At 41.3% G+C, this 22,131-nt stretch overlaps 2 protein-coding genes across 2 annotated transcripts in view; one reads left to right on the forward strand and one right to left on the reverse strand.

Annotated features, from left to right (window-relative positions):
- SLC35A5 (solute carrier family 35 member A5) overlaps positions 1–22,131 on the reverse strand; it is a 65,743-nt gene that overhangs the window by 28,787 nt on the left and 14,825 nt on the right. The gene's annotated exons all lie outside the window — the stretch shown is intronic.
- CCDC80 (coiled-coil domain containing 80) lies at positions 243–21,727 on the forward strand. Its single transcript, XM_051780979.1, has 8 exons — positions 243–860; positions 1,225–3,125; positions 7,123–7,279; positions 11,923–12,059; positions 12,677–12,825; positions 16,048–16,151; positions 17,734–17,814; positions 20,443–21,727. Exons 2-8 carry the CDS (start codon positions 1,233–1,235, stop codon positions 20,787–20,789), a joined length of 2,868 nt encoding a protein of 955 aa, XP_051636939.1. The 5' UTR covers positions 243–860; positions 1,225–1,232; the 3' UTR covers positions 20,790–21,727.

Consider the following 22,131-nt stretch of genomic DNA (forward strand, 5'->3'; position numbering starts at 1 on the left):
GTTATTGATACCGATGGAGAAACGCACTTCTCACAGGACTATTTTTTAATCCAACTAGTGTCTGTTAAATGGGAGGAAAGAGAAAGCTGGGGTTGGAGAACACCAGGGAGCTGGGATGCGTGAAGGAAAGAGTTAAGGCTGGAGTCACCCTCTCTGAAGTGCTCTGTGATGCTGTGCAGTGTTTCAGCCCCCTGAGCCTTCCTCCTCCTCCCTCCCTGTGTCAGACTGGGGAGGAGGCGGGTTCTGCTGAGCTGTTAAATCCTGAGTGAAGTTTCCCCCATTTCCAGTGGCCACCGTTGTCTGAGGCGGGTTCGGAGCAGGGCTGGGGTTGCCCTGACATTTCTGGGACCACCGCCAGCCAAGAAGAAAAAAAGACAAGTGTTTTACAATTTGCTTTTGTCAAAGTGTGGAGAAAGGGGAAAGGGAAGCGTCCTTTCTTTTTTTTCAGCATCACATTCCTGTGTTTTTCTTCAGCCTGGAAAATATATTAGTGCTGGTGCTTTCCTCTCTGGAAACAAAGGAGCTAAACGGGACTGAGGAAGCAAGGAGTGGGAAGGGAAGTATAAAACAGAGAGACTTGGAGCAGCCAGGAGTTCCCTTTCCTTAAATGAAATCCCTGCCTGTGTGGATAACCGGCACAGCAAAAATCCAGACCTGCAGGTAAATGGAGAAGCAGAGATCACAAAGGAAATTTCCACTAACCTCATCCTGCTTGTCAAGAAGGTGAAGAAGAGAGTTAAAAGATACATAAGACAGGCTTTGGAACCTGTTGGGCTGTGCGAAGATAAATCACTAAGCAGCAGCAAAGCTGTATGGTCTCCTTTTAAAGGAAAAAGACGTGAAACCTCATCTCTGGAAGTGTAAGTTTCAAGTCAACTTCTTGGCTTTCTGCTCTAGGTACGGGACCCTTTCTCTGTGTGTCTGCATGTGTGTATAGTGAGAGCATGAGCGAGACAGAGAGAAAGAAGGATGCAGATCACAGTGTCCTTTTGGATAGACAATATCATGTTACAGAAGGATGATCTCATTTTTTCATAAAATTGTGTTTTTCCAAAAATAACTGTAAAATGTACAAAGCCACTAGGGCAGGACTGAGGTGTAATCAGCACTTATAAATCACAAAAACCAGCCAGCCTATGCTTCGCTTTTTTTATCACTTGTGCAAGGTATCATCATACTGTTACCACCTAACTTTTTCTTTTTCTCCTCCCCCTCCTTATACAGATTGCACAATGAACTGGAGGCCAGCTCTCAGCTTAGCCCTGCTGTGGGCAGCATGGCTAGTGTGTGGCTCTGAGAAGACAGAGAGGCTGGCAGAGAGAGGGAGCCATGGAGTAAGGAAAGTGCCTCTAGCTTACAGGGCTTCAAGCAGTGTCCTAAGAAGGTCTGGAGCATCCCTGAGGAATTCAAGTCCAAATCCTCAACACCCTGTCTCCAAGAGGGATTCTTCCACACCTCCAAAACCACCTGCCAATCTCCTCCAAGGGGACGCACGTTCCCAGGCCAGGGGCATGGGGACCAGAATGAGATGGGTACAGAGACTCACAGCTGCAGCCAAATACTCCAAGTCTGAGATGATTAAGGACGAAGGGATATCCTCTGCCTCACAGTCACGAGTGGTACGTTTCCCTTCAGGGTCAAGTTCTCCCAATGTCCTGGCCAGCTTTGCAGGGAAAAATCGGGTGTGGGTCATTTCTGCCCCCCATGCCTCTGAGGGCTACTACCGGCTCATGATGAGCCTGCTGAAAAATGATGTTTACTGTGAACTGGCCGAGAGGCACATCCAGCAGATTGTGTTGTTCCATGAAGAAGGGGAAGAAGGGGGAAAAGTCAGAAGGATAACCAATGAAGGAAAAATCCTGGAACAGCCACTAGATCCTGCCCTCATCCCTAAGCTCATGAGCTTTCTGAAACTGGAGAAAGGGAAATTTGGCATGGTACTGTTGAAGAAAACTCTGCAGGTAGAGGAAAGGTATCCTTATCCAGTCAGGCTAGAGGCCATGTACGAAGTCATTGATCAGAATCCCATAAGAAAAATTGAGAAGATGAGGCAGAAGGGCTTCATTCAGACTTGCAAAGCAGCTGGGGTAGAGGGGCAAGTGGTTGAGGAAGGCAATAATGGGGGCAGCACTCAGCCTACCCCTGGTGGTGAACATGCCCAGGTGTCAGCAAGGAAGGAGGAGCCAAGGAAGAACAATAATCAGCCAATAAGGATCAAAACAGTGAGGAAACCAATGACAACCACAGTGGCCACTCCTCTGCCTACAGTAAGGACCACTACTCTCCCTCCCACCACCACAACTACTCGTGCCACCACCCGTGCAGTGACAACAGCAAGCCGGTCTACAACAACTACATCCCTCCCCACCACACAGAGGACCTGGACCACAAAGTCACATTCCACCACAGAGTACCACAGGCTGCCAGTAGCCCCTGATGCCACCACTCCACGAGTCACAGCCTCTGAGGACTTCTACTCTCCTGTGTGGAAAGCAAACCGCAGGGACCGCCAGCGCGGACAGTCGGAGAAACAACAGGCAGCCACACGGAAACCAAACAAAGCTGCCCGCTATGACAGTTTCACAGAAGTCCCAACGGCTCCCTCAGTGCACTATACAAAGGCAAATGTGGGCAGATTTAAAGATAACAGAACAGATAGAAAGGACTATAACCATAGGGACCTGAATGTCACACCAGGGCAACACAAACCAGTTAAGACTAAACCACCAAAAAAGAAGGCCCAAGAAAAGATACTGAGTAATGAATATGAGGATAAATATGACCCGAGCAAGCCTGCTAGTTCCCATTTAGAGGAACAGTTTGCAGTGGGAAATATTCCCCCAAAGAAAGGAAAAGAATCAAAGAAGCATGAGCGAATGGATAAACCTGAGAAGAAGAAGAAGAAGGACAGACCTGACAAGCAGCAGAAGAGTGAAAAGCAGTCCAAGAAGGACAAAGCTGAGAAAAAGAGCAAGCAGGACAAAGACCGCAGCAAGAAGAATAAGAAGGGGAGCAGGACTGAAAATGAGGATTTTCCCAAGCCCAATAAGAAGCCTTTCCTACAGCCTCCCAGAAAATCAGCAACCAACCTCCTGGAATATTTTGAAGGCAAAAGGCGGCTCATTGTAAGTAACTTGTTCATCTGAATCTTATTACCTAAATGAAGTCATATCTCCCTCCTGGCAGGAATATGTGGAACTGTAAGTTTATGGTGGTTTTATATTACTCTTTTTGGTGCTTTTGTTCAAGCGGTAAAATTTCTAGACCCAAACAACCATATTCAACATGGAAGGTTTTGCAGACTCATATTGGAAATCTTATAGGCAGCAACCAAAAATTAAACTAAAACCTCTTCCCAGTCACCTCCATGAGCCACCATATAGCCATCAGATTATCTTATTTCCAGTGGATATGTAGGTGTCAGGATCTGTATCAGTATGATCAATAAAATGAGGTTCCAGTGTGGATTACACCCATTCACCACTTTAGGGAACTTGCCAATGTTACCACATTTCAATGCTCAGCATGTCCTGCCAGCTGGCACACCTGCTTCATATTGGTGCTGGTGTCCTAAAACTGGAAGCAAGCCAGGTGTTTTGGCAATACTAGTGCATGTCTGACTGAAGATATGCACAAAGGCTTGTGATCAGATGCCCTGAGGGATGGGGAACTTGGGATTAAGATCTAATGGGAATTTGGCATTCAAATCTCCCAGACATCTTCAGAGGTCCTGTGCAGAATTTATTTTGGTTTGGTTTTGTTCTCCTGCCGTTTTTATTAAACAATAACACTATAATAAGTTTTCAGGTCTGAGAACTTCAGCGTGATCTGGAGTTACTTGTCACTGGGTTTAATAGTGCTGTATGTTTTTCCAACTACTTATCATAAAAACCACTTCACCTGGGACAGGAAACAGTTCTAGTTGTAATAGAAATGTTTTTTCTGGCAGATGGGACATATCCTGAAGGGTACACTTCGATAAACAGTTATTTAAAAATATTATTGTGGAAGCTGATTATTTTTGCAATTATTCTACTGCAAGCTGGCCTGTTTCACAGTTATTGTCTGATAGTCAGTGTCAAAACACACCTTTGACTTTCATGCTCCATATTCCAATACAAATAGCTAAAATGCCAAGCTAAGATGCCAAGTTAAGATTCCAACCTCTGGAATTTAATTAATTATTCTGCTGATGATTCATGGACCTGAACAGAAGGCAACTTTCTTCTCCTCCCCTCCATTCTTCCAGCTGTAGGGCTAGCACTGGAAGTGGAAAAAAACCATATATTTGAAAAATTTGAACTTGACTAAATTTTGCAAATAATATCTCTTAGTTACTTGTTAAATAATATTTAGCCAAATGAAAAGCTCGAGAAATTATGCAAAAGTTGGGATCTTTGACATTTGGTCTCAGGGTTGTGACTTTCAAGAATATGTGTAGCATCAGGACAAATAAAAACAAACTTGGAAAAAAAGAGCCAAAAGCAGAGCTCACAGATGTCAGGCTGCTAATTCATTACACCACCACAGTCCTGGCAACTTAAAGGGTTGTCTGAAATTTGAACCTTCTGATACTAGGCCACTTCTCAGCTGGATCTCCAAGAAAAGAGTTGCACAATCTCAGGTTGTCAGGCCAAAACTCACTGAAGACACATGACTATGCCACGCTGCACTTCACTTTTCCAGAACCTAAAATCATCCTCAGCCTTGGTGAATAGGTTTGATTTGGTTATTAGTAAAAGCAGTGGCTGAACTCTACTATCTCTTTGCCATGAATGGAACATGTGGAAAAAAGAGAACTTCTCAAGATTCTTTGAACCCACACATATGCCTATTTGCATCCCTTCCTATCAAACTGCTCTGTTCCATTAGGGTCAGTCCCTCCAGTTAGATGAACTCTATCATTCATGAGTCTTTAAACCCTCCCCTGGAGACTTAAGCCACACTGCTGCAGAAGTGTGTCTAAGCAATTTTTTCCCTCTTGCTTTTGCATCTTTCAGATGCCTTAATAGACTGGTTCCCAAGGACATTGCTTCAGTCCTTTTCCAAAGGTCTTTTGAGAGGGACATGGGTTTTTAAATTCTAGATCATTAAGGATTTAAGATTTCAGTGTGAATTTCAAACATCCAGATTTTTGAAAGCTATTCTGGGTTAAGTTCAAGTAATGACAAATATAGGTCCCAGGTGCAGAAACTAAAAAAAAAAAGGTATCGATTTTGAGTCCTGTAGCCCCATCTCTCTATAATGGAGCTTTTATTGCAGTCTTACTAATGTTGAGAAATTCTGGCTTAGTGAGTTTGGGTTCTTTGTTTATTTCCCTGTGGTGATGAAATGCAGACTGACAGTTTATATAGCAGCCTCCCAGTACCTAAAGGGAGCGTATAAAGAAAAGAGAGAGTGGAAGCTGTGGATACCCCAACCCTGGAAGTGTTCAAGGCTAGGCTGGATGGGGTTTTGAGCAACCTAGTTTAATGGAAGGTGCCCCTGCCCATGGCAGAGGGGTTGGAATTCGGGGATCTTGAAGGTCCCTTCCAACCCAAACCATTCTGTGATTCTACAATGCAAACACAGATAGATATAGCGTATATAATGCCTGGGTTAAAACAGTCCTGGCACAAAGCTTTGATTTGCAGTTTGCTTTGCCTCTTAAATGATCCCTGCTTTGTTCTACAAGGTTTGATGAAGCAGATCAAATTCAGGCCTGCCTCTGCTTTCCAGCTTATGACCTCCAAAACTAGGAGGACAATACAAAACCCATGGTCTGGTTTTGATCTCAGTCCTCAAATCCTTTTCATGACCCTTTTTAGTTCCATTTAAGCATTTCTATGCCATTTAAAAGCAACGTGCTACATGCTATAGCCCAGAAATCAAATCCTCTTTGTGTCTGACTCTCATTCACCTTCATGTTCTAGTGTTGTAGTTGTGCCAGGGGCCTTTGCATAAATAAGAGACAGATCTTTTAAGGCCAGAAATATATTTTACATTTCAGTAAATTGATGAATTGGATTTATAAAGAGTGTATCATAAAAATTAACCTCCAGGCCCTACAAACTTCAGAAGGCAGCTAGAAAATGATTCCACCTGTTACAGACTAAAGCATAAGTTTGCAATTGAAGGATTCTAGTGATTATTTGTGACCTTAAACCATAAAATTTGGATCCAGATTCCAGCTCCCTTTATGTTTGGGTGATCAGTGGCAGGTGGTTGATTGCAGTTCACTGCTGCTAGTCAGAAGGATTACATTACTAGAGCTGCAGCATCCCTAGCCACCTTCTACTGGAAACTGCTGCATAGGACCACCAAATGGTGTTACACATGCACACCTTCCCTGAAATATTTTGCATCCCAGTTGCTGATGAAGGATCTAAGTCACATGCTTTAAATTTTTTATAAGTTAAATCTTTGCAATTCTTAGAAGGCTTTGAAATAAGTACTACAAACCATATAGAGTTTTTATACTTTTGTTGTTGTAATTATTCCTCTTCTTCCTCTCCCCCCCTAGCTGTGTCTTCTAGCAAATATAAGTCCCAAAAGACATCAAAATGGCTTAGAACAAACAAAAGCTAAATCAGCCATTTTCAGATGAGATCACAGTGGCCTTAGCAAGTCTTCAAGGTCTTCTTATATGGCCATCAGTTACATAAGTATTCATGTAGCCCTATTCACTCACCCCTTGACAGACAAAATAGCCACTGGGAGCCCTGCCTGGACCATGGGATAAGGCCAGAGCAGCTGCCATGTTCCCAGCGCTCCCACTGTGAGTGAGTAACAGGAATCCTAGATTCATGGCACCACTGAAGGCTGTGAGGGGGACCTGGTAGGACTGGTAGGGCAACGGATAATAGGAAAGCATACGGTGTTCTGTAAAATCCAATGCTTTCTTCTACCAGAATTGTGGAGAGACAGTGGAGGAGCTTATGCAACCAGCTAGACATGCTGCCAAAAGTTTTCCTGTGGCTGACTGAACACCTTTGGGTTAGGCCTGGGCCTGAAGGCAAAATAAATAACAGCTTTATGAGAAAGAGAGCCCAATTTGCAAACAGTGACTATTTCTCCTTCAGTAAAATACTCATCTGCTTCATTCCTTATACTAAACAAGCTTTTATCTCTGCCACCAACCAGCTGATCACAACCCCCAAGGCGGACAACACCATGTACGTACAGCAGCGAGACGAGTATCTGGAGAGCTTCTGCAAGATGGCAACGAGGAAGATCTCAGTCATTACAATTTTTGGCACCATGAACAACAGCAGCATGAAAATTGACCACTTCCAGCTAGGTTCTTTTTTTTTTTTTTAATGATTTCTTTACATCTCATGGGCACAATATAGACAACAAAGGAAGACCCAGCTTGGGTCAAAATCTAAGCAGGATCTGTTGCTGTGGTCCAGTTGACTTTCAAACCCATTCCTCCTCCTTCCATGCTAACTACCTCCCTGTTATATTTACATAAGTGTCTCTGGTATTTTCCATGGTTAGGTTTCCAGTGCTGTAACTTGAGCACCTTCAGCTTTCTTTGTGGGAATTCTTAAAGCCAGTAAAACAGTGGAACAGTGAAAAGGTGGAAAAAAAATGAGATTAGGGCATGGGACAGAAAGAGGAAATTAGGCTGAGCTCTACCAATATCCTGAATACCAACCACACTGTCCAACTTAAAGACTGCACTAATACAATGCCTTCCTGCCCTTGGTTTTTGCAAGACATCAGCCATAGGTGGCTAGATACTTAAAGAAACTGACTGTTGTCATGAAGGAGAGAAGATTGGGGGTAGGAAACACTGAAGGGAATTGTTTGAGGGTATATTAAAAAATTGGCCCAAGTTAATCCCATTTTGAAGTTCAACATCATTATCTCCCCACTGCCATATAATATTTTCTCATGCCTTTGTACTCCTCACAGGGTCCTGGAATTCTTTATTCTTCAGAGGCATACACTAGTTAAACCCAGGACAGAGTAGGGTGATAGTTAGAACCTTTGCCATGAGTTCCTTTCTTTTGCAAGATCAGCCCCCACAGCAAGGAGAGGTCCAGGTGTATTTTCCTCTCTGTTTTGGTAAACAGGTATTATTTTTAGAAGATTTCAACCACAGCCTCTAGGTATGGACAACCTTAAAAATTTGCATCAGCATACTTGATATTTAAAGATTTACCATTTGAAGCCCTATCACCTCTCTTTCCCTGTGAAAAAAGATACCCATCACTGTGACTGCTATATTGCTGGCTATTGTAAAGAGGTTCATCTCATTGGAGCCAGAGGTTTTGGAGGCACTATAATCAGACTGTGCAGGACCTGCAAAGTAGCTCATTCAGACATATTTAGTGTCACCTTCTTTACATACAGAGTTCCCATATAGACAGGTGACACTGGGGATCCATTTCTCTTAGGCAGCTTTGAAACAACTGCTCTCAGTGTTCAGGTCCTGGGGAAGCACTCACCAAAGCCAGTGAAAACCATTCCTATCATAATAATAATGTTTGGACAAAGATTTCGGGTCCCAGTCCAGCAAAGCACTTAAGCTTAGCTGTCTCTTGAATCATGTGCAATATTTCATTGCTGTCTGCATCTAAAAGTTAACAGCACTGTGAATGCTTTGCTGGATGAAGCTGAAGAAATACAAATATTCTACAATTCTATTCTACAAATAGAATAAAAGCTGTTAGTTTTGCTTATAAGTGCACCACAGCTTTCCCCTCAAAGTTCATCTGCTTTTACCAAACTTTGGGGAGAGATGTGTGACAGAACAGAAAGCTCAGGACCACACCAGCTCCAGGGTGTTGCAGGTTGGGCATATAACTGGCCAGAAGATCACAGATTTATGTCTGGCTTCCAGCTGTGCCTCTGCTACTCTCAGAGGGACAGGACCTAACAGGGGACCTAGCCTTGTGTTCCTGAATGACAGTGAGTCACAAATCCTGCCAGACTGTCCATTTGTGCACCTCCATGACAAATCGGGAGCAGTACAGGATTTTCCACATCAGGCCAAGGTTACTCAAGGACACTTTTTGTGTACCTAGACCCATCTGCCTGTCAGTGGACTGCTTAGGGTTATATTTAGCTTCTAGTCTGGCTAATAAACAGATATTCACTCTGACATAGACCATACTCTTTCAGTTCCAAACTTAACCTACATCCAAACTTTCCCCAAACCACATGAGTGTATATAACAGCTGAATTCTCACAGAAGAAATTATATTGTTCAAGAAATTCAGGAAACTTAGAGGGGTATAGGTTAAGCCTTACATGAAGTTCATCTTACAGTGCTGCTCAAAACACCAAATCCTGAGCTTTTTAGAAAGTTCAAATAATACAAACACCTTTCTGTTCTACCTCTCCTTCTCCCCTACCCTTCCTGTTTGCATGGCGTCTTCAAGACTCACTCTCTGTCACCACCAGAGGCAGCAAAAGTTTCTCCTAAGAAACGTTTTGTTCACAGCATGCATGCTATAGTGAGAAGCCTGAGCACCCAGCATGATGAGGTCAGCTCAGAGTGCTGCATCTTGGATTGCAATACAAACAGACAACAACAAAAAAGTCCACAGAAAAGACTTTTCACTTGAAATTTCAAACACATTTAGAACTAGTGAATGAAAGAGCTCATTGACACTGGCCAAGATCAGCTCATAGTGAAACCAAAGAGTATTTCCCAGTTTCCCACTGGAATGACACAAAAGCTGAGTGTCACTTCTAAACAGTAACTCATCTTCCCAGCCTGTCTAGCTGCCAAAGATATATGGAGAAACATTTCCACACTCTTTCAATGACCTTTCTAGAAAAAGCAAAGGGAGTGAGAATTTTGCAGGGAGCAGCAGACAGTCTCAACTCCTGTGGTTTGTCATGCTGAACCCAGATGTCCTTCATGAGGTTGAGGTCAGGGACAAGTAGTGAATTGGAAAGAGGCAATTAGATTAAATTATTTTTTTTTCTCCATAGAAATCACTTCCAAGTTTGGAAGGCAGGCCAGCCTTTGTGGCATTATTTTTTTCCTTGAAACGTTTTTCTGCATCACACTCTGTAATTTAATTTTCTTCTTTTTATCATAAGTTTTGAAAGAAGATCTCCCAACAACGAAACTCTAAAGTGCTAACTTCATACTGTTATCTAGAGTATAAAGCAGAAGAATGCCATGGGTTGGTTGGTCTAAGGTACTGCTGTACATCAAATTTCACAATAACAATTTTTGCACTATTCTACCTCCATCTAGGCCAATGAGATAATTTTTGCTTTTAAATATGATTCTTTGGTCTGTGTTTTAATGGTCATGCTTGCCATTAGTAACATGTAAACCTCGCTTATGAAGCATTGATACATGATTTACATATGTTTTATGAAGTGAATAACCAACTAGCACATGCAGCAACCCACCCAATGGGAAATTGATAACATTGCCTGTTAATTCTTTACAAAACTTTCAACTGAGGTACATATATCCATAAAAAAACATATATATTACATCTATAGCTTGATTAGTATAACCAAATTTTAACATTTGCTGGCTTGGCTTTTATTCTGTAAGAAGAGGGTTCAAAGTGTGAAACCTAAAGGTCAGATTCTGATTCAGATATTTTCCCAAAATTTTAATTCAGAAGTTTCTTTCAGTCTATACACAGATTGGACCTACGGCAAATTTTGAAACAGCCTTAAAGGCTATGGATGTTTAAAAAATTAGTTAGAATGCTTTGTTGTATAATGCATCAATTATTTTCTGTTGCTGTGTGATCAACTTGGATAATCAATCTCATCTCTATTTTCTGGTGAATAATTATGGAGCGGGGGACTAGCAAGTTGTACCTCTGGATTTTACCTCTTGATCACCTCTCATGTCTCTGACTTCAGGCAGGTCACTTAAGCCATGACTGGGATTTCTGAGACTATGAATATTAATACTCATAGTGGTGTCATAGGGTATAGACAAGTAATGTTTGCAGGGAGCTCTTGGGTGCCCAGGTGACATTTCCCTCTGTGTGTGATTTAGTTTGTCTCTAGTTTTCCAGGCCCACGGTTGCATACGGAGGCTTGTTCCAGCACTGTTGCAGTTATATAGGACTGTGCTGGATGCTGGAGCTGAGGCTGAGCTGATGACAGGGAGGCTTTCAGGACATGACCCCAATACACCCCGGTTCCACGGGAAGTAAGGAACCTCAGTACCTCCACAGGCTTGTCTTCAAATCTCTGTCTTCAGAGGCCTTTTTCTCTTCAAATGTTTAGGAATGTTTTCCTGGGGTGGAGCACTGACTAGGTACAAAACGTTCTCAGAATTAAGGTCTGGTCTGTCAGGGTGCTAGAATAGGAAAGACATCAGCACACAGATGGAGAAGGGAGTGCCAAAGCAGGGTCTATAGAGAAGTGTGCTCTTAAGACTGCAGCATTCAAAACACATTAAACAGTTTCTGATTTCTTGTAGTCACTAAACTTTGCATGTAATTTTTTTAAGACTGGCAAGGTTAACTCTAGTGTCCTGGCCAACCTCAAGCTGTTCTAGCTATATTTTACTGACCTAAATTATCCATGCTGTTTCATTTGCACATGGTGCACGTTGCCAAAATTTCTACTGTCTTTTCCAGAAATGGCTGCATTTCAGGAGCTGGTGAAATGATTAGTACATGCATATACATGAATGAGATAATACCAAAGAAATCTAAAAGATCTTTCCAGGAAAAAGGAAGATTTTTCAAAAGAATGAAGAAATGTTAAATATTGAAGTGCACGTGTCCTAAGATAGACTGATTTTCAAAGAACATTGGGACTGAAAACTGGACAGTTAAAAGTCATAATACCATACTGATGGTTTTTAATATCTTGACTATGCAGCAGGAAGAAGGCTTCTGGGAAATTAATTTTCCCCTTTCTTTCAAGTTTGAAATTAAAGGCAGAGTGCTGTGTGATTCCACAACTATTTTTATTTCTCCTTTGTCTCACATTAAGATAATGAAAAGCCCATGAAAGTGATAGAGGATGAAGACCTTGTGGACCAGCAGCTCATCAGCGAGTTGAGGAAAGAATATGGGATGACCTACAATGACTTTTTCATGGTGCTTACAGACATTGACATGAAGGTCAAGGTGAGGTTTCAACTCTTCAAAGAAAAGGCATTGAAATAATATGAAAAAAAATAATTTTCAGGAAATTACATTGCAGCCTTTTACATGAGGTACATAAGAGACCGATGCTGGACTTGGTCATTGTTGGGAGAGAAGAAAAAGAGCAGCAAGAAATTTTCAGGAATTTTGTAGCTATCTTCATTTTCTGTGCTTAGGGGATTTCAGGAATTGTGGATTTCTGCTGGAATGGTGAGGAACAGGACCCCCAGCTGACAGGGGTTTTAATGTAGTACCCAGCATTCTAAAGCATGCAGTTTGGCCACTCAAAGGGATGCCAGCACAGTGCATATGGACAATCCTCTAGTTGAATGGCCTGACAGAAGAATATAATAATAATTTTTTGCCTGCAATGTCCTGGCCTTATCACATTGGGCAAATACTGAAAATATGCCACTTCCAAAGGGCAGTCTGACTGCAAAAGCAATAATATTTTCCATGGTTTCTAACTTGTTTTAAGCTTTGTTACCTGTGTGTAAATAGGACTACTTAAATCTCTATATTCCTATGGTGCTGTGATGCATGCAGAAAGGCTGCTAATATGAGCATCCTTATATTCATCTGTTTTTTTTTCTTAACAGCAATACTATGAAGTACCCATAGCAATGAAGTCTGTGTTTGATTTGATTGACACCTTCCAGTCACGAATTAAAGACATGGAAAGACAGAAAAAAGAGGGCATCGTCTGCAAAGAAGATAAGAAACAATCCCTTGAGAGCTTCTTATCCAGGTATTATCTTCTGTTCTTATCTGCTGCTAGTTCTACTGATTATTGTTTTACAGGAAAAATACCCATACAACTATTTCTGTGATTTTTAAATATAAATTACTCAGTATTTCCAGTGTTAAGCAAATAGAGAGACACAGCCAGAACCGAATGCAGTCTTGCACAGAATACCGGAAGTCAAGAAGGATGTTTCCTGACTGACTGCACCTTCTTTGGACACTGACTTTCAGTACCTCAGTTCCTCCCATCATGACATGGAGATGATAACACTGATTTACATTAGAAGAGCAAATAAGGATTAATTCACAGATGTTAGCTCAGTGCTTTGAAAGTATGAAGCACAGTGTTTATGTGTTTCGATCATCAACCATCCCAGTCTCATTAATCCCATTCTAATCCCTTCCATGTACTTCAAATCAGCAATTAATTCTCTGTAACTTCCTTTTTATCCTGCTTGAGATAACAGTTGGTCTTGGCCAGTATTAGTCATGCATATTATTAAAGGTCTGACAGATGTCTCTTGCAAAATGTTTGAGAGACCTTTTGCAGAAAGAGAGTTTTGTTTATGCAATCTCTATATGCCATATTATTGCTCTACTTGTGAGACCTAAATTCTAGGCAATAAATATGTCTGGACTGTGGGAATTCAGATCCACAGAAGAGCTGTGCAGCTACAGCCCTCTCTGTCACAGGATAATTTACATGAAATTATCACCTATCACTCTAGGTAGGCTTTACCTGTTACAACTGCATCCTCCTCACATACTGTTGGAATCCGTGGGAATACACCATTAATGCCAGATGGCTTTAAAAATAACTGAGGCAGCACGTTGGATTCTGATGAGGGAGGAAAGGAGCAACAAGTAAATGAATAGGTTGTTGGTTCATAAACATTTTAAAATTCTATGGCCACTTCAACAGAAAGGGAACCTTTAACAAGATCCACCCCGCCCACCTCACCACCTCCTGTTTAGGTCTCAGTGATTCATCCCCAAGACCACCAAGAAGAACCACAGTTTGGAAACAGCTGATCAACACAAGAAAGAGGCTTGTATTCTGGAAAGGGATGGGCCCCAAATCCTTCTTTGCTTGGAAATCGCCCTAGCAATAAACACACATTAGAAAAACAGGTCCAAAAAATACAGAATGTTGCATCTATAAACAGAACTTGCACTGCACAGAATGCATTTGTTGTCTGTGAAAGAAGCATCAGGCTTTAAATATTGGGTAGACTTCTCTAGCAACATTAACTGGTCAGATTCCCAGCAAGATTCATTCCAGCTTTGTCCAAGGTTTTGTTCCCAGTTGAACAAGAGCCCTGGCATCATCTCCCTGGTGTTGCTCATTGGAGAGGTCAGTTATAATAACGCAAATATTGTTCTTAAGAAGCCTGGCTGGCATGAAAGGAGACCATGAGAGCCAGAGCCGGCTTGAGTAATGCTTAAAATCCACATGCGTAAGGAGGAGGACCTTGAGTTTGGGAGGGAGGTCTCCTGTAACAGTGGGGACAACACTGGCTGTACTGCTCTCTGGGCTCACAAATCAGAACAGAATGCAAAACAGCTAGAAGAGGAAGAAAGGATGTACATAGGAAAGGTATGGCAGATTTGTCAGGAGTATTGGTCCATGGCTTCTGATGTCAGAAATAAGGCATCAGTCTGTATGTTAGTGTTGGTGAAGCAGCAGCTGTGACAGACCAACTGAATTAATTTCTCAGTAAAACATAGGCCCAGACAAGCACACCAAGTATACAGATTGCCTGGAGTGAGGGAATAAATAGCTTGAGTGGCTTTCAACACTTTTCAGCTCTGTGCATCACTGAAGGAGATAATTAAAAAAATAGGAAGCAATTTAAGACCATCTCAAAGAAACTCACGGTTTTGCCCCAGGCAAAATATGATCCAACATCTACGTTCTCAGTCACTGTTCATATGTAGCCAGGTGCTTTTCTACACAAAATATCACAAAGATTATTTTGTTACGCATATTCAGAATAATGACACAAAATTTCCCTCCTTTCCTTCACATCACATATGTGATTCTTAATGCTTCTCATTCCTGTTCACATAACTGTACACACACACGTCTTTGCTGTTCCTCCTGGGAAAGATTAAAATTGGGGTGGTTTGCTTTTCAAGGATTTCATTTTTAATTGTAAAAATACATATAAGTACCAATCAACAAGACAAAGACATCAGTATACACTGCTCTTTTAACAACTTATTCTGTGACTGAGCAAGTTTCACCATATCTTCAGCTTCTCTCAAGTGAAGTAGAATTGACCCATTGCATTATCCCTTATTTTGAGATCTTCACATGGTGCTGCAGAAAAGCAGGCTATTATTATAACAGAGTAACATCTGCATCCATTTAAAAGATCATTTCCTGCTACAAAAATATCTCTGCAGCTTTGCAAATTCCTATAAATCTGTTTTCTTTAGGTTAAGTGGAGAAGTATCTATATTCAAAAAAGAAGTTGTTGAGGGAGTATTTAAATCCCCTAGAGTTAGAATTTTTAAAGGTTTCAAGTGTCCTTATGGCACTGCCTTTCCTTGACAGGAAAATGGAAGGACCTTTTTGTGCAAAATCTTTGTTAGATGGTGCAGCCCCTACTAAAGAAATATTTCAAGGTTTATCTTATTGCCCCATGCATGCCTTACATAGCCATAGGCTCACACAACCACATACTTATAAGCAAGCTCAGATTTAAAGCCCTGTTAAAGGTATTTGGAGCAAATGTGGTACAGGAAAAAAAAGGAGGTCAGTGATTATTTACACAGAAGTATGAGTTATGTCTGAAATGAAGATACACCCTAATTCTCAGACAGCCCTTGAACTGCAAAATAACTGTGCAGTTCCAGCAGTGGTGACTGACGTAAAAGCTAAATGTCTAGTGAGGAATTCCACAGGAATCTTTTTCTCTTAAATACACACTTCTCTGCATTGCTGTAACTACTGAAGGGGGCTTTGAGCAAAGACTGTGAGCTTTGAAATGTTTGTTTGGTGAAGCAGTGGCACTGCAGGTGTTTCTATGAAAGTTTTGGAATTGCAAAATTCAAACCAAGCTTTACCCTCTCCCAGTGACAGACAGAACTGGGAATATTTCCCATCCAGCTGTTACTGACAAGTTGTGAGAGGTATGACATGTCTCAGCCTACAGCAAATGAAAATGCTGAGACAATTTGAGTCACATGTCATGACCACGCCCTGTCGCTCTCTTTTCAGGTTCAGATGGAGAAGGAGGCTGGTAGTGATCTCTGCTCCCAGTGATGAAGATTGGGCTTATTCCCAGCAGCTTGCTGCTCTCAGTGGACAAGCCTGCAATTTTGGTGAGTCAAAAGAAATTATATTCTTGCTCCCCCAAACCACATCCTTCCTGATGATGTGATGCATTCCATCGCTGAAGTCTGAACATAGACAGTCTGAGGAGTCTGATAAGTTTCCTCCAAATTCAAACAGAAAAGGTTTGTTAAGCAGGTAGTACAGCACACTGACAGCTAAACAAAGTGTTCTATGGAATCATTTGTGTGAGGCAGAAAATGCTAGTGCTCCAAAGCTTCTCTCCAGGCTTGTACTTCAGGAGAAAAGTAGTATTTTCTTTTTTGTACTGCCCAAATTAACAACATAAATAAAATGCTTTGGGAAGGGCAGATCCTGTAACATCCAGCTCAGAACTGGGCCAGGTATCAGAGAGATGCATGGACATACGGGGTTTTTTTCTTTTCCTTGCTGCTTCATTGCCCAAATGGGTAAAAATATTAATGGAAGCCACTTCAATCCAATAAAGGCCCTCCTAGACCCATAACTAGGTACTTAATGATCCAACTACATAGTCAGTGGAGAGACATGGGCTCCTCCAGCAGGCAACTAAGAGCAAGACCCAGAAACACTCTTCTGTCTTTTCATAATGAAGCGCAGAGAGACTTACTCGTTAAGTTCCTAGAAATGCCAGTACCATACAGGGTGTAGACTTGACTCCCACAATAGAATGAAACAGGTTCCATTCAACAGCTGCTACATCACTACATTCCAATTACACCTGAAGGGAGATCTGCATAGTATCATTGTTCATTCATAGTCACCTGGCTTTCATTCAGAGCATCAGTGTCATCTCATTTCGTAACTACCAAAGTAAACTGCAACATGGACCACTGTAAAATGCTTTCTGAAGAATGGAATGTAACCAAAACAGTTATTATCCCCACCCTTTTAGGGACAGCTTGAAGGAGATCCAGTGAGTTTCTAAAGCCTTTGTCAACATGAGTTTTAACTAAGTGGTATGTTTCCAAGCATCTTACTTCCAAGTTGTAAAACAGTTACATCAAAGATTTTTTAGATTGTACAGATGCATTTTACATGAGCAGTTTCTGCCATCCCTAAGGTCTTTCTTCAAAGCAGAGGCAACAGTCCAAGCCTCTGTGCAGCACAAATGAAAGAAGTGAGTACCTGTCATAAGCTATTTCCCTCACTCAGAGTTTAACTGGGATAGATTACATTGCCTCTAAATAATTTGTTGCAGTGTGTATGGCAAGTAAAAGCTTTACTAGTGAACAAAACAGTGCAGAAACATTACGGACTTGGAGGATGGCCTCTGCAATTTACTGGCATATCTGATGCTTGTATCCCTATGCTACAGAACCACAGCACCACACTGCTGTCCTTGGGACACCAGCAACTGCTTTTATGCAACTGATTCATGATTCATGCAACACACCAGTTCATCCCTGTGTTTGGGACAGGTGATGTGACTGGCAGAGACTCCACAGAAATCAGTAACTCTTCCTTCTAGAGGGCTGGCTGAGACTGGGCCCTAATTTAGCAAGCACAGACCTGGCTGATGAAACTGAAATCTGCCCAAGGATGAACAGAAAGATCTGGTCTGACTCACAACCTTCTGTATTTCCTCCACAGGTCTGCGCCACATAACTATTCTCAAACTGCTAGGACTTGGAGAAGATATTGGAGGCGTCTTAGAGTTGTATCCAATTAATGGTAAGCAACAGTTCCCAGTTTCTTCAGTACTACCCATGAAGGGCATTACACAGTGCTGAGTGCTTCTTTGCTGTAATTTCTTTAGAGGGATTGACAGTTTTTCTCTTTTGTTTTGTTTCTTTTAAGACATAAGATGACACAAAACCAAACAAAAAGCTTTCTTAGTGTTTCTGTGCTAAACCTTATATAGGTTCTTCAGGACATAAAAGCACAAATATCTAGAAGCTAACTCACACTTTTATCTCTCACCTAAATTTACATTCCCCAGTACACTCCTCTGCCAACCTTGCTGTCAAAGGAATGTCTGTGTCTTTTACATGCTCAAGAGTTTGCAGGGCTAATAGAACACACACTCAGCAGATTCTCCTCATTCATATTCATAGAATGGCTTGGAGTGAATAGAACCTTTTAAAGATCATCAAGTTCCAACCCCCTGCCATAGGCAGGGACATCTTTCACTTGATTGGGTTGCTCAAAGCCCCATCTAACCTGGCCTTGAACTCTTCCAGAGATGGGGCATCCATCTGGGCAATCTGCTCCTGTGTCACACCTCCCTTATCCTAAAAAATCTCTTCCTTAAATCAAATCTAAATCTACCCTCTTTCAGTTTAAAACTATTATCCCCTGACTTGTCTCTATGAGCCCTGGTAAAAAGTCTTTCTTTCTCTGTCTTTCCTATAAGTACCCCTTAAGTATTCCACTTGCATCTCAGCAGGCTACTTCAAGTAGATATTCTCAGGAGAGGTCATTGTCAGGGTACTTTTCAAATGCTACAGGTTCCTCTACTACCTAATCCAAACAACTGTCTCCATCAGTAGAAGAACAGAGACAGAAAGGAGCTCATTTATCCCATCTCTGTTCCAACTGCTTGCTCTGTGCTTGAAAGCATCCTAGTCCTTCTATAGCACAGGAACATTAAGTCCATGTATAAGAACGAATAAGAACAGAAAAAGCAAATGTCACACTTCTTCCATCAACATTCTTGCAGCCTCTGCTTATTTTTCACCGAAGGCTTCATGATCTTGGTTATAGTTCCTATAAAGATCAAGAGTCCTCTTTTCTATGTACTTGTCTAATGTCCCTTTGATCCATGTTAACTCCTAGCATGTGTTCTCCTGTGAGAACCTCTACAGAGGTACCTTTTATCTGTTCTGAATATGACCCTCATAGCTTTGTTTGATGCTCCTTATTTCTTGTGTGGGGAAAAAGGTATCCTATCCATCCCTGTAGTGACATTCACAATTCTGCAGACCTCTCCCAACCCATCTACATGACAGATTGCAGTCCCCACTTACTTGGACATAAAATCATACAGAGTTGATTCCCAATCTGCGATCAACCTTGCTGCCTTTCTGACTTTTTTTTCCCAGTTCTACTGTAGTCTTCTGAGGTGAGAGAACCAGAATTTCATGCAGTGCTTAAGATGCACACAAACAATGGGTTTCCATAGTAGCATAATAATACTGTTTTGTTATTATTTTCCTCATGGTTTATAACATCTGGTTTTGCTTTTGGTCATTAGTGAGCACTGAACTAGCCTTTCATGAAACTCCTTCATAGCCCTAAGATCTCACTGCCGAGTGGTGATGGTCAATCTTCATCATTTCTTATGGGGAGTCAGAAAAATTTTCACCATGTGTATCTCTTCAATCTGAATAGAATTTCTTCTCTAATTTTACTAATCAGTCACACAGACTTACAAGGATCTTCTGCAATGCCTCACATCCTCAGTATACTTCCTAACCTCCATCCTCATACCTTACGTGCATTATTTACAAATACACTGACCAGCACCAGTCCCAGCAAAATCACAGAACTTCACTGATGACCTCCCTCCACTCCCAGGTGATCATTCACTCCCACCTTGTTTCTGCTTTTCAACTAAACCATCAAAGTACCTTTTGAAGCCTTCTGGAAATCCACTTAATCTGTAACAGCCAGGCCACCCTTAACCACCTGCTTGCTGACCTCCTTCAGAGAATCTCAAATCTGTAAGGCAGGATGCCACTTTGTAATCATTCAGCTGCCAAGCCAACTATGTATATATGTGCCCACTGATCTTAGTTGTGTTATAGTTTCTACTCGTTTACCCAACACAGACTTCACACTTAAAAGCTTGGAGTTCACCAGATTTGCACTAGAACATGTACTTTGAAGTGGACATGACATCTACCACACCTCACATATCATGAGTGAGGTTCTATAATGCCATTAATGACCCAGCAAATTCATCCTTCAATTCTTCTATCACGCTTCAATTCTTGTGATTTCTTTCACCACAACTGTTGTTCACATATGCCTTCTGCAATACATGAATTGGTGACACAAGCTGCATAGTAGTCAAAGAAGTTGGGTGAAAAAAAGATGTACCACACTACAGTAGCTTCAGCCTAGAGAAAAAGGACAAGTTTACTAAATCTAAAACAAAACTGTTAAAAATACATCCTTAGTTCACAGTAGAGCAACTTCATTTTGGATCCAGGAAATCCTGAACTTGTAAATTACAAGCACCTTACATTGCCAACTATTGGGCTGTATCCTATCTCATGTTGCTAACTCGCTTACCTACAAACCATCATCACTGCTTAAACAAAACATCAATGCTGATTTTATGTGATCACTTTCTAGGAAGCTCAACTGTAGACCGAGAAGACATCCCAGCTAACTTGGTGAAAGACATCCGAAATTATTTTCAAATTAGCCCAGAATATTTCTCCATGCTTCTAGTGGGGAAAGATGGAAACGTCAAGTCCTGGTATCCTTCTCCAATGTGGTCTATGGCGATTGTGTATGACCTGATTGATTCCATGCAGCTTCGGCGGCAGGAGATGACAATTCAGCAGTCGCTCGGCATGCAGTGCCCAGATGATGAGTACGGTGGGTATGGCTACCATAGCTACCACCAGGGATACCAGGAAGGTTACCAAGACGACTACCGTCACCACGGGAGTTACCACCATGGATATCCATATTGAAAAGGGCAACTTAGCCTCTGACTGCCCCCTGTCTGCCTTCTAATAGCTACCCAAGCAATACACGGCCAGTTGCAGAAAGTCTTCCCAGGCCAACTAGATATCCACGCCTCGTTCTTCTACTGTTCAATCAAGGGACTTTGGTCATTTGCCTTCTCAAAAAAACGCAGAAGCCTTTACAGTGAAGCAATTCAAACCAGTAGTATTGAAGCTTTAAACAATAAAGACTCCTTTATATTTTTAAACCTTTATAAACAAAGGCCATCAGCAGGTGCTGTTTATATTAAAACCAAACAAAAAAACCCTCACAGCCCCAGTCTATGGGCACTGCGGTAGGGCAGGACACAAACTGTCCAACAAATGTTGCAATGTGCTTTTTAGTATTTTTTCTAAGGAGAAAAAAAATAAGTATATTTATTGGAAAGTGAGATTTCATTATGCTTATGGAGAAACAAAAGATCACACTTCAGGTCTCCCCCAGAAAAGGAAAATTTAAGAAAGAAGTATGAGGCATGCTCTTTAAAAATAACAACAACAATAATAAAATCTTTTTGAAACACTTTGTTTAAAAAGACAGCACCCCTTCTACAGTGTATTAATATTGTAATTAGCTGACTTTATCAATGAAAATAAGATTAATGGCTATGGCAGAACTTGCTCCAATACAATATAAAGTTCTTAACTACAAAGCTTACTGCATAACCATTTATTCTTTTAATTGGAGTCCCTCTTCTCTTAGGTCCTGCCCATCTCACAACTAAATCCAAGTTAATGAGAGCTAAGTGGAAACACCAACCAGAGTTAGCATTGTCTGAAATACAGAAAACTGAAAAGCATTATTTTTATCAGAAAACAAAATCTCATTCACATATATTTTAAATGAGTTGTAACTAGCTCTCTATAATAATGCTTTTAATTAAACTATTACTCTAAATTTCAAATTTTCTTTTACCTCTTCTTCTCATACCCTCCCCCATAAAAGTGATCTAGATTAAATATTTATAAAACTATCTGAGATTAATTTGATCTGCTAAACCATCTCTATTTTTGGCACACTTTCTGAAATGGTTTTCTTCCCCCTTCTTATGGGTGTCTTTGGGCATTCGATTTGTTGCATCACCCTACTCTACTGAAACCAGTGGCAGGAGCTGCACACGTAGCCATGGTTTCAACACCATTTGGGTTAGATTTCTAAACATTAAAGACGCAGCAGAAAGATTATGGAATATCCTGAAGTGAAGAAGGTACCATTCAAGGCTTCATAGTGGCACAGTGGTCACTTCTAATGTTGAAGGTGTGCCTGACCAGTCACATTTCTTCTTATAATCCGTGATGTGGGTGCACA

The sequence above is a fragment of the Manacus candei genome, unplaced genomic scaffold (genome assembly GCF_025592945.1).
Source record: "Manacus candei isolate 608988 ecotype Guabito, Panama unplaced genomic scaffold, ASM2559294v1 h1tg000014l, whole genome shotgun sequence".
NCBI lineage: Eukaryota > Metazoa > Chordata > Aves > Passeriformes > Pipridae > Manacus > Manacus candei.

Bases quoted from the DNA above. Each gene is read 5' to 3' on its own strand.
- CCDC80 (XM_051780979.1), top strand. From the start codon at position 1,233: ATGAACTGGAGGCCAGCTCTCAGCTTAGCCCTGCTGTGGGCAGCATGG. The intron at 3,126-7,122 runs GTAAGTAACTTG...GCCACCAACCAG, and splicing joins AAGGCAAAAGGCGGCTCATT to CTGATCACAACCCCCAAGGC. The intron at 12,060-12,676 runs GTGAGGTTTCAA...TTTTCTTAACAG, and splicing joins ACATTGACATGAAGGTCAAG to CAATACTATGAAGTACCCAT.